An 18,624-nucleotide genomic window follows, 5' to 3' on the forward strand; every position below is an offset into this window, starting at 1 on the left:
TAAATTTTAACAAATAGGAAACTATCCAAAAAATTAAAATTACTGTTACTGTTATTGGTACAGATACGTCTCCTTTATTTCAAAATTTTGAACTAATTTTTTTAAGTACTTTTTATTTGTTTACCTGTCACTAATAAAATAGAGCATGTTTAAAATTATATAAGTGTTTAAGACTGTTGCTTTCAGGTTCAAAAAAATGGGACAAGTGTTCAAAAAGAAAAATTTGGTTTTCATTACTAAATTCATTTGATATATTGTTACTGTTTTTCTTTTCTTTTGCTGAACACAGTCAGACATTACTGCATGGAATAAGGTCATTCTTATTTGTACCAAATAGTTAAATGAAGAAACACCTTTCTCATCAATTATATTCACAATTCCTTAATTAATAAATCACCACCCACTAACCCTACACAGCAAACATTATGACAGGGATGGACTCGTCTAAGAGAACGATGTATCGTAACTTTGCAAAGTGCTTACACATACTATATGTACTTAAAGTCAGTGCTACAGTTTATCAGCTGAGTTTCTTGATTACTATCGAAAAGTAATTTAGAGCCAAATAGGAGGAAAAATAAAATTAAAATAAATTAATTTAACTTTAATTAAAGTTACAATCACTTTTATGGTGTAATAATGGCAAGTAAAAATTTTATTTATTAAGTATTCATTACTGACATTCCAATTACAGACAACTTTTCATTAGCCAATGGTGAATTATCCTTTTTTGTGGCTTATTCGTAGCACATGTATCACTTTAGAGAAAGCTTTTTTTATTCTTAGGAAATCCCAGCAAAAAGGGAAGAAATAGTAATGATAATTTTTTTTGGTAGTTATCAGCTATTAAATATAGCAGTTAACATTTTTCCCTACTCAACCCTTAATTTAAATGATTTATTATGTAAAAATACTAATTTGAAAAATATATTTAAAACTTCAGTACGGTAGTTTAGAAAAACTGTGGTAATGCTACTTGTAATGTCCACCAAGAAGGCAGATCCATGCGCAACATCACAACACAATGCACTTCTTTGTTTAACACTCACCTCTTACTTCCCCTTTGCAAGATAGTAGAGATAGCCAGGTTATCGACAGTCTTTTACTGGCATGTCTCATCTGTCTCTTTCTGCGTAAGGCTACCCGACTTGCATATAACTGCATGAGACATGTTCGAAATGTATCACTGCATACACTTTAAGTTGGTTGTCCACAGCTCTGCATTTATGCTTATTTTTAACTGTAGAATTTTTGTTCTAGATACTGAAAACAATTTTTATCTCTATATAATATTTTTTCAACTGTACTGTAAGAAGTCATAGAAAATAAACTTTGCATGCACATCGCTCAAACTTATGATCACTCAGTGACACAATTTAGATGTTAAATATTTCAGTCTGCGATAAAACTTTGTTCTGAAGACATGTCAGTAAAAATATTATTTCATATTTTGATTAAATTTAATTATCTCTTGCAAATTTTACTTCTAATTTGTTTTTATGCTCTCACTACAAGTGGAGTCGGAATTACTTTCTGACTTAAATGAGGGTTTAACACTAAACACTTAAATATAATATTTTTCTTTGCTCTATCTCAACTTTGGGTATAGAGTATATTATTATTATACTTATATTATTTATAGCTTCAATAATGTCTCTCAAAGGGACAAAAGAATAAAAGACATTATAAGTAGGAAGTATCAAATTATCAGTGTCAACTTTTTAACAATAGACTGATTTAGCTATTTAAACAAATTTTATGTTAAAACCACTGATTGTTCTCTCAGTGCTCGAATTTGCTTACAACAAGCCAAAAATATTTAGTAGAAACTGCCACATATTGATAAAATTTTCTCATTATTCACAGTGATGGCATTTAGAGTGTAAATACCTATGTCCAATTGCTTTGGATTCCTATCTACAAATGAAATAAATTCAAGTCTATCAGCAATAGACAACACTTAATGTTTTTTTGCCATCGTCGAATGGTTCACAAGCTAAAATATTGTAGAACTACAAACGTACTTCTGAAAACACACTAGAATGGCAAAGAACAGAAGGATTTGTTATTTTGTTTTCCAAGAAGAAGTCGCTAACAGACACGTAACTGCGAATGTATGTACCTTTGATATATGGAATACACTTCGGTAGCCAGCGCTACCATTTTGTTTTCGCATACAATCCTATTTATGGTATAACAGTGATTGTAAACAAAACTATAAGTAAACTGTAAAGTTAACTGTTTTAACTTTTTAAACTTCACAGATGTGATAAGCATTAGAATCATTAGGATTTTTATTTATTTTTTTCATTTATTAAATATTACGAGTAGAAATAAAACGTTATAAGCAGGAAATGCATAATTTGTGAAACGTTATACACAAGATATAAATTCATTGTCTTTATGGGGAAAATGTTGGGACTTAAAAAATATGATGTTATAAGCAGGAAAACATTATAAGCAGGAACATTCCCTCAGGGTTCTACTGTACATGGTAGCTACTGCTGCACGGTAATGCTTAAACAATTTTTTTAACTCTTGCCAATGTTGGCAACTTTTGATTTAAGTAACATATGGTAGGGATTTTAAAGAACTTTAACAATTGATTCCGATCATTTTTACTGTAGATAGTTGCAGGGGCGAGTGCAAGGGGGTGGGGGGATATATCCCCCTCCATCACCCTTCTGTATCCTAAAAATCTATCTTATATCCACAAACAAAGAGCGGGCAAAGTTATTATATTGCCGCCACCCCTTCCTCCCCTAAAAATGAAATTCTGTGTACGCTCTTGGATAGTTTGTAATTTAAGTTAAAATTTTTCTTGCCAAAATTGACTGCATATTATTTTCATTAGTCTAACGATGGAGGATAAGCACATATGAAAGATCTAGAAAGTGATTCCAAATTTGTATTTAAGTACACTACAGCATCGAGTTAGTTTCATTTCTCCTGTAGTCGTAGGAAATGCACTGTGTTTTTTTATAGATGCCTGGTGTAGTATTTCCTGAACCATTAAATAATAATCAAAATGCTTTATGCTCCTCTATTTTAGCAGCCATACAAATATTACTTAACGGTCGTGGCATGCGCCAAAATAGTGTATTTACATGTTAAATATTATAAGGTGCAATTCAGTCCGTGTGTACGATATCATTTTAAAAAAAACACATTGTCTGTTATGAAGAGAAAAATTTGGGGTATAGAAAAAAAACTATGAAAAGGTTATTGCATGTTTTTGTTTCTGAGGTTTTTTTTTTTTATCAGTGGTTAAATGTCTATATTTAAAAATGCAAATCGGTAGTAACTTTTCATACATTTTCTTGTATAGTAGTGGTCCTCTTTTTGCATTGCACTACGTGGTTTTTGTTATAAGGCAACGTTGTATAAAGTAGCTGAATCGCGCCTAATAATTTTAAAATTTAGCACCCTATTCCGGTGCACAGCAGGCTCTAGGATTCTTCGAGTGTTGTGTAAATGTTTATGGTGATTACCTATCCCAATATTATTTAAAACTTAGCCTATGGTGAAGATTGAGTGTGTGATACAGACATTACTTGACTTGCATATGCCGCATGCTACATCTGGACACAGGTGTACATGGCAAAAATAAGAACGTGTCTTACGTCTGTCATCACTTTTTGATTTTGTGTTAATTTGGTGGTTCATTTTCCAAGATTTCGGCTACAAAATATATGACCCAGTGTAATTAAATTAGTGCATTTGGAATATTCTCTGAGAGTATAGTATACTGTAAATTTAGAGATTCTTATTTCTTTAACTATTCTACACATATTTGTGGGATGGCAAATCATATATTTATATATTTTATCTTTTATGCAGTTCTCATTCAATTTTATTAAGAATTCATAATGGTTATATATTTAAATAAAAATAAGTTACATTCAAATTTTCCTTATAGTATGTTAAAGGTGTTGAATGCTTTCTACTGATGCCTAAGTGTGACAATAGAAACATGAGATAAACTTTAGCTAATTGTTTTACATCAATTATTTGACATAATGTCCATTTATTTACCTACACTGAAGGGTTTTTCAGTTATAAAAATGTATACGCTGCAAACCAGTAACTATGAAAATTAAAAATTTATTATAAGTGCAGAATAGCATAATTTGAATGAATTTTTATTGTATTTATGTTCAGTATGAGTACCTACTTTAACTGACTAAAGTGGTTTATAGTAATCAGACTTAAAATTTGCAATGTCATTTGTTTGTCTAGGTCACTATAATTATGCTTTGGAGTGCTTCTGTAACAAGATTATTAGTATTGCTTTTACCCTGCTGCCTTTTAACAAATATGGTTATGGTTCAGCTTGTAACTTATAAGATAATTGGTTTTGGGAAAAATCAAGTTGTGTATAAAGTGTTACTGTATGTAATATGTTGTGGTTTGATGTAAAATTTTGTATTGTGTACTGGAACATGGTAGTGTGGTGGTAAAACACTTAACATGCCTTTCAAAAGACGTGGGTTAAAATCCCTGTCCATTTATCTTGATTTATGATTTCATGGTTTCCCTAAATCACTCCAGGCAATTTCCAGGATAGTTCCTTGCAATATGTAATAGTAGATTCCTTCCCTAATATCTGTGATTAGTATTGTGTGTTTCTATCACTAAAGATTGTTTGATAATTTTTTGTCAAGTTAGGTGCAGCAATTATATCAATCAAATTCATAGTTGCTTTTTACTCTTAATTTTTTTTCTTTATTACCCTATATCTTGTTCTAGGCTCGCAAGTCCCTAATAACACAAAATTAAGATTTAAAAAATGTTTTTTTTTTTTTTTAATTTTGTCACTTTTAGTAACATATTACACTTGGTCAAGTAATTGTCTCGAAATACTTTCCAATTTCTTTTAAAATAGGAAGTGTGGCCTATGCACCATTCCAAAGAGATCAAGATAAACTTCAACAAACTTCCTCGCAAACACACACTCCTCAAACCCATAAGGACAGAAACCTAACCTTCTATTATCCTTAGTAGAATACATATGTCTGGACCAGTTTAAAATTAACAAGAATATAACTGACAAAACAACAGTCCAGAATGAAAGAAAACCAAAACAGATCATACATAAGCTATTGGTTTCCACCTGCACATTTTATGTCTCAAACACTGGCTTATACACTAGTGCAAATTACAAATAAATGTAGGTACGGCCCTGTGAAAAGCCCAAATGTAATACATATTACAGAATCTATACAATGCATATGAAAACCACCTTTACAATTATTTCCTTTATTCTCTGGCTTATACAATGTCTCAGTTCCTTATCATGATACTCTATGAATCAATTGTACAATTCAAAGCAATAAAAAATCCCTTGTAAAATGTTTTCAAGAAATCCTTCACTCAAGAGATTTTTCACATTTAGTGTTTTTCTAACTTTTTACCACCTTACCATATAAAAATATTAAAATATTCAGATATACTTAGGCTATAATAAATCTAATTACACCATCTGAAATAGTGTTAGATTTCTTGTCAGCAAGTTTTCAAACTTCAAAGTAACAGAAAGCTTACGTAAGTTCAAACATTTGAAGATTTCAAAAATTTAAATTGTGAAAATTTTTGTACACTTAATGTATATTAAAAAAATTATAGATAAAAAAACTAAAAAAAAAACAACCTTTTGTTGTTGAATGAACTAAAAATAAAAAATAAAATTTAAATTTAAGTTTTTTGTCCAACAGCCAAATAATGCTCCTTAACTCTGAGGGGGAGAAAGTCGAACCCTGACACATTTTCGACCAAAACCCGACCTTTTGGATTGTAAACACTCCAAATCGAAAAAATTATTGAAATTTTGGGTCTTCAAAACACCCTCTTTCCCCCCCCCCCCGAGTAACAGTCGACCCTGGGGCAAATTCCTACCATGCCCTGAACTAATGGATACACAAAAAGCCTGGTTATTTCCCACAGCTCTTGAAATGAGTGGTTTTTTTGACCCACTACCCCCCCCCCCCCCCAAATCCCCTACATCTAAGGTCTTAAGTTATCAGAGTATTATTTTGTCAGAGGTTCTTTACGTGTTCACAAAATTTCAACACATTCAGACGTTGAAAAGTGGGTAAAAATTGAATGGAAAGATTTTATTACTTAGTCCATTCATACATACATATATGCATACATTTAGACAGGTGAAGCTAATAAAAGCATGGTAAAAAAACCTACAACTCGTCAAATTTTACAAAAACTTCATCTAATGAACTTTACATTGGTATACCCACATGTGAAAATAATGTAGTAGGGTTAGGAAATGATAATTAAAAGTTGGAAAATATGGATGAAATTGAAATTTTTTAAGGAGGGAAGTGTGAATGAATAACATTTTGTTAGTAATTAAACAGAGACTTCTAATTTCACTAAAACCAAATCATAAATGTTCACATTAAGAAACAAAAAGTTTCTTCTTACATTTTTTAATTATTTATACATCTTCTTAAAAAAGAAACTACATAAAAATTTAATAAATAAAATAGACTTCTTCATTTCACAAAAGGTAAACATAAAGGTTCACATTATAAAATGAAAGGTTCTCATGGAATTTTTATAATCAATACATCTTTTCAAAAAAACAAAAATTAAAAAAATTTCATTAAAATTGAGTTGGTTGTTTATAGAGGATCTGCTTAAAGTGCCGCCCTTCTTCTCGAAAGCATTTCCTCTTAAAACAGAATAATAATTTTTAAGTAAATTACGATTTTTTCCTTTAGAAAATTTAATGATTTAAAGAAGTCGAAAAGGTCCATTTTTTAATATTAAATATTCTGATTTGGTTTTTGTGAAATAAAAGAAGTCTTGTGTAGTTTAATATTGAGTTGTAATTTATTTTCTCCCTCCCTAAAAACTTTCAATTTGACCATGCTTTCTAACATTCAATCATAATCTTATATCCCTACTTCACCATTATTTTCACATGTGGGAATACAAATGCAAAGTTAATTAGCTGAAGAGTTTTTTGTGAAATTTGACGAGTTTTAGTAGTTTATTTTTAAGTCCAGAAAATGTACAAATTTTTCTCAGTATCAATTTTTGAAATCTTCAAGTGTTTTAACTGATGTAGGCTAATATTCTACGTTACTGTGAAGTTTGATAAAACTATTATTTAACAGAAAATCTGATACTCTTTGAAATGATGTAATCAAAAAAATTTTTGTAGACTAAGTGTGTTTGAAATTTATGCAATTTTATACGGTCAGGTCGTGACATGTTGGAAAGACACTAAATGTGATATATCTCCTGAACGAAGAATTTTCCAAAATAGTTTTACATGTTTTGAATTTTACAATTGGTTCGTAGAGTTTGACCATAAAGAACTAAAAAAACTAAAAAAATTATTTTTCACCAAGTCAAAAATTAGCTATGAATATCATGCTTCTATTACATCACAAACAATTCAATTAGGGCGATAGTATGAAACCTACCATTTGGCGTTATAATCAACACACATACACACCAAAAACAGCACTAAAAATCTAACAGTATTTTCAGAAAACACATCACTAGTTTAGTAACCAGCATCTTTCTTCCAGACATCCACCAACTTGCACTGTCCATGCTGACCTCCTTAAAGCCTACAGTCATCAGTGTGTGACTTGATGCCCAATATTCATGCCATTACCACACACCATTAAAATTTCAAATTTCAGCATTGCAAAATATCTTTCAGTTCATGCATTAAAAATGTGCCCAAAATGCAAAATTCATGCACGCATAGTAACATGTGTATTAACATTCAACATAAATCTGTGAAGTTAAAAGCATATACAAAATTTGCCCACCAGCCAAACTGCTTTGAAAATTGTAACACATCCAACCTCAGATCAGCTCTATGTCGTCTGTCTTTTACATTCATAGAACACTTGAAAAAATTTGCTCGGTGCCAAAAAATACATACTGTAAAATCTGTTCAAAGTTAATTTTGTATGTTTCTTTAATGAAATTAAGTCTCTCAAAAATACAAGCTGATTTTAAGTGGCCATCTCCCGACTAGAAAACTTCACTTTACGATAAACAAAACTCGCAAACACAAATAACTTTCCTTGCTCCAAAAAAAAAGTTCATCGCTCTGAAATGATATTTAATTAATGTTCAATGCTACTTCTGATATAAAATCCTGTGGTCGCTGCAACTTCGAGACGCTTAACCATAGTGAAAACGGACCATAATCCTTTGCTGTCTTTGTCCACGGGACCCATCACGTGTTTTCTGTTTCCATGCAATAGTATGCCGGTCTCTCTCTGTCTCACTCTAACACTGAGGTAATTTCTTTACTGAATTTAATAAAGCAACTACCCGGGAACACTTAAGGACAGGAACTAATTTAAAATATGATCATTATTATCATGTGCTACAACACAAATTATTCTTAAGCATATAATCAGCTGTTATTTACGTGATACCAAGTAACCTAACTAAATACTGAATCCGATCATAAAATATAATCATTATTTACGAAATGTGATCGTCGGGAGGTAAAGGACTTGCACCGCTACAAACACTCATTTTTGTTCCAAGAAAAACACAGAAGTTCATGCTTCTAATACTGCGATAATGTTCTGTTACAATATAAAAGTGACAATTTGTAAATTCCTTAGCCTTAAAAGCCTCAACTTTAACATTCATAAAGATAAATTAAGTTACTAATTTTTCAAACAACACAAACTCTAAGTTAGCAATCAAAGGGCCTTTAAAATGTTCTATGACCATAAATATGCCTTGTTAGAAAAAAATGGTTCAAAATTATTCTCGACAATGTTGCTTGTTTCGAAACTGTTGGGCACCCAAAAACTAACTCCACAACTGCACATTTGTTTCTTTAATTTACGAAATCCAGAAACATACCTTATCTTGCCTATAAATCCATAGCTGTGCTAGCACAATCATTTTAAATTATGACTAGATTAATGTATCACCAATATAATTTCATGGCTTTTGTTACCAGAAAAACAATAGCTAAGTGAGCCAAAAGGACAAGAACATGTAGATAATCCCAGAAGTGGAATATATCAAGAAACAACATAGACAAAATAAAAATTACAACACAAATTATGTTAAAAATGCAAAAAAAAAATATAAATAACAAACAAACAAGGACTGTACAGACAACTATACTGAGCTTCGGCACAGTGAAGATAGCACATAAACACAGCGACAGATAAACACAGAGTATGGACGATTCAACATTCAACACAGACAGCACAGTTGTGCAAACAAGGGTTTCTTCGAAGATAAAGTGTAACATTTTGATAACTGGCATCTGTAGACACACTGGGAGACCTAGGTTTCTATGGCCTGAGCTACTTCTCCTGCATAGTCAAAGGTGGACAAGATCTCATTTGATTGGCTGCCCAGCAGTGAGTTGGTTATGTTTATCTCTCTGTCTATAACTGGTGTCGACATATGTTTTAATTCAGTGTTCTGTTGACTAAATACATTCTTATTGCTGACCATGAATACTCAATCATTGGTTTTCCTTCAATTTGGTCTAATTCCTGAATGGGTGGAATAGCATTATCATTATCAGGAAGCAGACCAATTAAAAGTAAAACTAAGCAATCAGCATTCATAGTCAGCAACGAAAATGTATTTAGTCAACAGAATATTGAATTAAAACATATCTGGACACCTGTAATAAAAAATAAAAATAGATTTTCATTATAGGAAAACTACGAAACGACCAACAATACAGGATAGATACCCTTTAAAACCAAATCATTGCTGGGCGGCCAATCAGTTGAGAGCTTGTCCAGCATTGGCTGTGTAGAAGTATCTCATGTAATAAGGAAACAAATTTCAGTTCCTGCAATGTTGCTCTTTATCATTAAAGAAAGTCCTCTGTGTTCGCCCGTGTTGTTTTTATCGAATTTTCCATTCTCTGCGTTATTTTCATTCAGCTAAAGAAAAGTTTAGCTTTTCAATACAATCCACGTTTATTTATTTTTTGTATTTTTTTTATTAATTTCTCATCTGTATTGCTTTTTGACCTCTTCCACATCAGGAATCATCTACATATTCTTCTTCTATTTGTTAAGCTGTGTTCCCTGTTAATCCTCTATACTTGTCCCTTTGCTTTGCTGAGCTCTAGGTTTTCTTTGATGACAAAAGAAATGCATTTTCATCAGTCCAACATTCATCTACAAGTCATACACTCCCATTGCAAGAATTTTTCAAAGATCATTTTATGAATCCACTTAACATATTGCCTAATCATTATCATATCATCAATACAAAACACGCAGCCACTTATTACCCCTGCACTTTGTCCCATTTACCTCCCTGTGAAAGTTTCATACAGCCAGCTTCTAGCAAGTTGCACCAATGACACATCTATACTCACTGCTGCTATAAATATCACATTCTCTTGAATAAGAGTCATCTTTGACTCTGTTCGCATACAGGCTGCAACACACTTACCCCTAATGATAGCACAATGTACCACCACACAGAAGACACAATGCAACTCTCCATGCCACCATGCACATTTAAATGCATCCTACCTTACCAGATACACATATGCTTAGTGTGAACTCCTTACACATACACGAGAGGCATTGGGCTCCACTGTACTTTATTTATATATATATATATTCATTGTTATTAAAAATAATTACACTTTTAAGCTTTTAATAATAAGTACCAGCATGGAGTGTACACTATAATCTAAGCCACCATGAGACTTTAACCAATTCTTCTAAGCCCAAGAGGTAGAATTATTGAATCCCTGCATTCTCAAATAGTAAAATCAAACTAGCATTGTTTATTTATTGCTTTCTTAGCTCATTTTTAAACTGTATATGCAATTAATTTAACAAATACATAATTTCAATTTTAAGCAATAGTAACTAACTGTAATGCAAGAAGTAATATACACCCAATATGTTAATATAGGGTAACTACATTTGTATATTGCCATTTTGATTTTAGATGACTTTCAGTTTTGTTCAATACTGTCCACAAATTTTCACAAAATTGTATTTTTTTTTTTTCAGCCAAACCGCATATTCCAGAATATACCAGCCCATGTGAACCCAGTCCTTGCGGAGCCAACGCAGTGTGCAGGGAACAAAATGGAGCAGGCTCTTGTACTTGCCAGACTGACTACATTGGAAATCCTTATGAAGGCTGCAGACCCGAGTGCACATTAAATTCTGACTGTACTTCCAACATGGCCTGCATCAACAACAAATGTCAGGACCCGTGCCCAGGAACATGTGGTCAGAATGCAGACTGTCAGGTGGTGAACCATCTGCCTTCTTGCACGTGTCGTCCAGGCTACACAGGAGATCCATTCCGATACTGCAACGTTCAGGCTGTGGAACGTAAGCAACACTCACGTATTCATAGCATGGAGTAACTTATTAAAGTATTTGTCCTCTTGTACTCACAGTTGTTCTGTGTGTTGTTCAGCCGTTGTAGCAGAACCTGGAGATCCTTGCAGTCCGTCTCCTTGTGGACCCAACAGTCAGTGTCGAGAAGTGAATGGACAGGCAGTGTGCTCATGCCTGCCAACATACATCGGCAGTCCACCGGGCTGTCGGCCAGAGTGCGTTGTGAGCTCGGAGTGTCCACAGAACAGAGCGTGTGTCAACCAGAAGTGTGTGGATCCTTGCCCAGGAACATGTGGCTTGAATACTCGCTGCGAAGTGATCAACCACAGTCCTATCTGCAGCTGTCAACAAGGATATACTGGAGATCCGTTCTCCAGATGCTATCCTACTCCAGGTAAATAATAGAAAATCAATAATTTATAACTATGATATTTTGTCATCATGATCACTTTCTTTTTGTAAAATTTATTATGTGGTTCCTTTAAAGATATTGAGTATTACTATTTTTTATAACTGTGTAATAGTGTTTTGTTTGATATACATTTGGTTATATGAATTTCTAACTCTTTTTTTACTGATAAAATTTAAGTAATAATTTTTTCTTGGTTTATATGAGTAAAGTGATAAATATTAAATAGGCCTGATAAAAATAACTCAAAACATTTTCTTTCAGATTGTGGTAATGTAACTAATTGTAACTACTAAAATTGTGCAGAGTGTTTGTTTTTATAGATTTTTTTTAAATACAGGCAAAATAACATAGAAAAAAAAATTATTTTAACATTAATAATAATACACACGTATACATTTATAAATATTGGAAATTTTAGACTGAAAATATTTTTTGTATGTATTTATATGAGTAAATGCTTAAAGTAGACCAGAAATTTCAATTTGGGATCTGAATATACATCTGTAAATTTAGTTCAATACCATGTTCTCTAGACATGTTATTATTCATTGTTCTATTTGTTTAAGACTAAGATTAAAAATATATAATACTTTTTTTATTTTATTTTTTTCTGTAAATATTAGTAATATCTGTTTTTGTATTTCCTCTCTCTAAAGGTCACTTGACAGTACATATTCAAATTTTTTTTAAAAGTAAAGATGTTTTGGAGTCCTAGTATTTTTAATATTATATATATAATCATTTAAGATATTTGAAATATAAAATGTTATTTTATAGGTTCTGTTTTTAATTAATTGAATAAATTGAAATTTAAATATTTATAACAAAATTGTTTAAAAATCAAAGAATACTGACTCTTCTTCAGTAGAAAACACATAAATACATAATTCCTTAAAACTAAATTTTATTTAAATTATTTTGATAAAAATTTTATAGTAAAAATGAATTCAAATAATACCGTAACTAAATATGTACATATATATTTTTATTCAAATATTGCTAGTGGGAATTAATTTTAAAGATAAATTACTTATTTGTGTGGTGCTTTCACATTATAAAAATGTTTCAACTTAATATTTTTATATATAACCTAAGAAAAAAAAATATTGTAATGACTCTTAAGTTTTTTGTGTAATCTATAAAGTACTGTCAAAAAACTAAACTACCAGTGGAAACTTTATTGACAACATTATAATCTGCTACAGTAAACTGCACTTTACCAATCCAAACTTGCAACTATTTTACAGCACCACAACCACAGGCCAAACCACCAGTATACGTAAACCCGTGTGTGCCGTCTCCATGTGGACCAAACTCCCAGTGCAGAGATATTGGAGGAGGGCCTTCATGCTCCTGTCTACCTAACTACATGGGCAGTCCTCCCAACTGTCGACCAGAGTGTGTCATTTCCTCGGAGTGCCCCAGCAACAAGGCTTGCATGAGAGAGAAGTGTCGAGATCCATGCCCAGGATCTTGTGGCGCAGGGGCCCAGTGCAATGTCATCAACCACACTCCGGTGTGCACATGTCCTGAAGGATACACAGGAGACCCGTTCACCAACTGCTATCCCAAACCACCACCACGTAAGTAAACCATTACTTGTCAGATATCACAAACATTTAACAATTATTACCATAGACTTACTTCAGTGACTTAACAATTATGTATGTGTGTGTTTTAGCTATTGAACCAGTTGTGGCAGACCCATGCAATCCATCTCCATGTGGTGCAAACGCACAGTGCAGAGATGGTGTGTGCACATGCTTGCCGGAGTACCAAGGTGACCCGTATTCTGGCTGCCGGCCAGAGTGCGTGCTGAACGAAGACTGTCCTAGAGACAGAGCATGCATCAGGAACAAATGTACAGACCCTTGTCCAGGCACCTGTGGTACTCAGGCAGTGTGTTCTGTTGTCAACCACATTCCAATTTGTAGCTGCCCAGATGGCTTCTCAGGAAATCCATTTATCAGCTGTGCACCAGTGCAAGGTACTTTTGTCACTTTGATTTATTATGTTGTGGTTGGCACAAGTGAGAAATAGATTTCAGGTGTTGAAAGTTGTGATTTTTATGTTTTAGCTCCTGAGAAAACTCAACCATGCAATCCATCGCCATGTGGACCGAACAGCCAGTGTCGGGAGATAAACGGCCAGGCAGTGTGCTCTTGCGTGCCGGGCTACATTGGAAGTCCACCAGCATGTCGACCAGAATGTGTTGTGAGCTCTGACTGCAACTTGAACGAGGCTTGTTCGAACCAGAAGTGCAGGGACCCTTGTCCTGGAACTTGTGGTGTTGGTGCTCGCTGCCAGGTCATCAACCACAATCCAATCTGCAGCTGCCCACCTCGCTACTCTGGAGACCCATTCCTCAGATGCACACCAATACGTAAGAGCTGCTTGTATCCAGTAATGGTTGGTACTTAGAGTTGTTGGTGTTGCGTGTCAGTTGGTCCTCACTGTTTGGTGTGTTTGTTTGGTTGTTGAAGCGGACACCCCTCCGCCACCACCTGTGAATCCATGCCAGCCTTCTCCGTGTGGCCCTAATGCTCAGTGCCAGGTAGCAGGGGATAGCCCTTCGTGCTCGTGTTTGCCGGAGTATAAGGGCTCTCCACCGAACTGCAGGCCTGAGTGTGCCAGCAACAGCGAGTGTGCCAGCCACCTGGCATGTATCAACCAGAAGTGTCGAGATCCTTGTCCTGGGTCGTGTGGAGCAAATGCAGAGTGCAGGGTGGTTAGCCACACTCCTAATTGCATTTGCCTTTCTGGATATTTTGGAAACCCATTTATTCAATGTGAATTAGAGAAGTGTAAGTATCTCTTTTTCCTTAATTATATGTATATTTTTTTATTATATTAGTGTTATGTGTATCTTATAGGGAAAGTTTTTTTAATCCCTTTATTATTTTTCTATTTGTCTAATTTCTTTTTGTATTTATTATATGTATTGTTTTCTTCTTCTTGATTACTATTATTTTATTTAGATTTTTGAAATAATGTTTCTTTTTTTATTGCGGTAAATATTTATGCTTTTGTTCATGGGTGTTAATCCCGCAGGCGATGAGAGAGTGGGAATAACTAGGGTCCCTCGCCCCCCTGGAATTAAAAATCCACACATTGTGGGGTCCTCCTGCACTTGCAAATTGTAACTGTGAAACATGAATGATAAAATGTAAATCTGATGCTCCCCCCCCCCCCCCTTTTTCCCTTTTTGCCACCACCTCAGATCTGAACAGATTTTTGCCTCTACTCTTGTTAGAATTTTCCAGGTAAATTGTGCTCTTACCATTGTTTTGTTTTTTAATGCAAGGCTCGTGAGAGTTGGTTTTCTATTTTTAGAGAAATTTATTATTTATTGATTTGAACCCAATGAATGACATTAACCTCCATGGAATTTTTTTTATCTCTTTTCCAAACCTAAAATTGAAGAATATGTGGGTATTTTTTTTGGAATTTAACCTCTTTTATGCTTGTAGTTCTTATAACTTCTCACAGATGACTCAAATTTCATAATTAGTTTTTTTCAAAGTGTTGAAATACCTTCAATCATCCTGTTAATATTTTTAATAAATAGGTTATTTTTTTTTTTATGTGCCCGTTTCCTCTCTCTTTACCCCCACCTCTAATGGGTATCCTTTTTGCTGTTTGTTTTTTGCCATTGAGAATAATTATGTACTAGAGTACCATATGTTTAATAGTTGTAGAAGCCTCTGTAGTTAGTCATTATCCGTATATTACCTATATAAGAAATATAATAATTTTAAATGAATAGGAACAGCAGTAATTCCAGAATAATAAGTATTTGTAGACACAAAATAATTTTAGTATACATATTTTTCCATGTTTACTTTTTTGTTGATGTGGTCAGGGGATTTGCCTTCAGATGTTCAATCAATTAATGGGTGCCACAGTATTCAAGGGACACGGACCCGGCAGAGACACTGCCCTGTAAGCGTCAAGCTCGCTATAGATGTAATGAAGTTTGTTCTTATTGGCACCCCACACGCCGGTCAATCAACAACTCATGCACACATGGGCAAACGCAGAAAGAACGCAAGATTTTCGACGAGATTTATCATACGTCATAGCGCCACATGCCCCTCATAAACATAATTAAATAAAAGGTTAAAACCTAACAGATAGACTGGGTTACATGATGTCTAGAGCCTTCTCGTGTTGGATACAATAATCATGTTAGTGACCGAACTCCAGGTAGTATTACTATTTAAATTAGCTAAGCAGTTGCGCCCCTCAGGTAAGCTCCGAAGATAAAAGAAAACTATTTAGATTAATTGCAGAAGCCGAATGACGAAGATAAGTTGTGATACAAATATAAAGTCCTCATAGTGCTGAATGCGTCTTACTTTGGGTAGCGATGCAACCGGAAAGCGATGGCCGCCGAGGTCGCTGGAAAGCGTGTCTCACATCAATTTGAAATAACCATTAAGTCATTCAAATTTGAGCCATTAACACATTAAGATAAAGACATGTTTTCACTCCTAAAATTATTACAATGTTATTCTAGCCTGAAAAACATGTAGTGAATTTACTTATTAAGATTACAGTTCTAAAATTATTAAATACTGAAAGGGCCTTCGGCACGTTTGGGTCAGTTCCTGTAGAGTTGTAACTTAAATTAAATAAACACGTAGAATGTTTGCAGGATCCTGAAATAAAATGTACACTTGGGGATAACAGAAAGAAAGTTTAGAGTGTTAATTATTGTTTAATAAGGGAATGAGGCACCTACTCCACTGCATCCCCTTGCGGTAGCTTGTGGTATTTAAGGCATGCTATTTAAACACGTCACACGCATGTCACTGGCGGGAGGTTTGAAATTGCTATGATCATAGGAGGGGTGTGAGAGGTGGTGACCCATCGGGCTCTGTGGAGTGAAACCCCGAACGATGTCACTATTATTAAAATTTTATTGGTTAAATCAATTTTTTTATTTTTTGGGATGATTTCCAGAAGTTATTAATTTGGTGTGCTCTGTTTATAACAGTTTTTTTTTTCTATTATCAAATTAGTTTTTTTTTTCCTTGGGTGTTTCTGCTTCCTGTGGAAAATGTTGATCCCTACCACTTGTTCACACTAATGGCTAAGTGTGTTTAGGCATTCTAACAGGCATGTTAACTGGCTGTATAACAAAGAAGATGTTGGTTATAGGTCCATCTCCTCACAGAAACAGGACTTTATTTTTAACTAATTATTATTGGACCAATTCATTTCATTTAAGTAAGTTACAAAAGCCATCTTTAATCAAGCCTTTCAGCATATAGTCTACTAGTTAACTTGTATTTATCATACCTTCTAAACAAATAAAATAAGTTAGCTTGACATCAAAGATTTCTACCAATGACAGTTATTTTTTATTACTTTTGTAGCAATTGGTTAGAACTACCAATTTTTTTTTTCCTAAACTAACTAAATCTAAGTGTATTTTGTTTGGGAGGGGTCTGGGTCAGGGAAGACTCTAGGTGCGTCCCAGGCCGAAGCCTTTACGCCTATTCATGCTGGGTTCAAGCCATGCAGACAAGGGAGCATGCATCGTGTGCTTGTTCGGGGATTGGCCAGCCATGGCTGCAATTGGCGCCATGACTAACTCCCCTTCTTAACTCTAGACTATAACTAGATAAGTTGGGCCAAGGTAAAACCTCCATAGACAGAGGGAAAACCCTGGGCACTATCATGCGGGATGCAATTGCATGCATTAATGACGAGCTGGTTGGCTTCGGGAATAAGAGGATGGTTCAGGAAGAAGAGTTGGTCAGAGTAGAATGAGTCTACCATGCAGGGGTTGGGCGCTTGGACAGTTGTGTCCGCTTGGGTGGTTTAATGGCACTGGTTTTTTGGAGGCGACTTAAGTCGTTTCCCACCCAGCTGCCAGATAGCTGAGCAAATCTTTCAACAAGATATTGACATTATTAATAGTCTAACTGGCTGGTAACATTAACAATTAAATAAAATATATATATATTTCATACACTGTGGCAGCTGCAATAATTATAATTAATGTTTTGCAGCTCCTACACCAATTGAGAGGCCTAAACCATGTGAACCCAGTCCTTGCGGAGCCAACGCAGTGTGCAGGGAACAAAATGGAGCAGGCTCTTGTACTTGCCAGACTGACTACATTGGAAATCCTTATGAAGGCTGCAGACCCGAGTGTACATTAAATTCTGACTGTACTTCCAACATGGCCTGCATCAACAACAAATGTCAGGACCCGTGCCCAGGAACATGTGGTCAGAATGCAGACTGTCAGGTGGTGAACCATCTGCCTTCTTGCACGTGTCGTCCAGGCTACACAGGGGATCCATTCCAATACTGCAACGTTCAGGCTGTGGAACGTAAGCAACACTCACATATTCATAGCATGGAGTATCTTATTAAAGTAGTTGTCCTCGTGTACTCACAGTTGTTCTGTGTGTTGTTCAGCCGTTGTAGCAGAACCTGGAGATCCTTGCAGTCCGTCTCCTTGTGGACCCAACAGTCAGTGTCGAGAAGTGAATGGACAGGCAGTGTGCTCATGCCTGCCAACATACATCGGCAGTCCACCAGGCTGTCGGCCAGAGTGCGTTGTGAGCTCGGAGTGTCCACAGAACAGAGCATGTGTCAACCAGAAGTGTGTGGATCCTTGCCCAGGAACATGTGGCTTGAATACTCGCTGCGAAGTGATCAACCACAGTCCTATCTGCAGCTGTCAACAAGGATTCACAGGGGACCCATTTACTCGATGCTATAAGTTGCCTGGTATGTAAAAATAAATTTAAATCATTAGAAAAACATTGAATCTAGTTGTTGCAAAAATATTAACATATAACTGTTTATAATTATTTTTAATGCAAAGCGTAAGCTCAT

The 18,624-nt window shown here is 34.6% G+C and overlaps 1 protein-coding gene across 1 annotated transcript in view; it reads left to right on the forward strand.

Annotated features, from left to right (window-relative positions):
• The window catches only part of LOC134532937 (uncharacterized), a 429,205-nt gene that overhangs the window by 349,549 nt on the left and 61,032 nt on the right, over positions 1-18,624 (forward strand). The window contains exons 156-163 of the mRNA XM_063370011.1: positions 11,016-11,345; positions 11,434-11,748; positions 13,014-13,349; positions 13,448-13,753; positions 13,844-14,149; positions 14,250-14,570; positions 17,787-18,113; positions 18,202-18,516. Coding sequence (XP_063226081.1) covers positions 11,016-11,345; positions 11,434-11,748; positions 13,014-13,349; positions 13,448-13,753; positions 13,844-14,149; positions 14,250-14,570; positions 17,787-18,113; positions 18,202-18,516 — 2,556 coding nt within the window. The remainder of the gene's footprint in view (positions 1-11,015; positions 11,346-11,433; positions 11,749-13,013; positions 13,350-13,447; positions 13,754-13,843; positions 14,150-14,249; positions 14,571-17,786; positions 18,114-18,201; positions 18,517-18,624) is intronic.

This window comes from Bacillus rossius, chromosome 6 (assembly GCF_032445375.1).
Source record: "Bacillus rossius redtenbacheri isolate Brsri chromosome 6, Brsri_v3, whole genome shotgun sequence".
Taxonomy (NCBI): Eukaryota; Metazoa; Arthropoda; class Insecta; order Phasmatodea; family Bacillidae; genus Bacillus; species Bacillus rossius.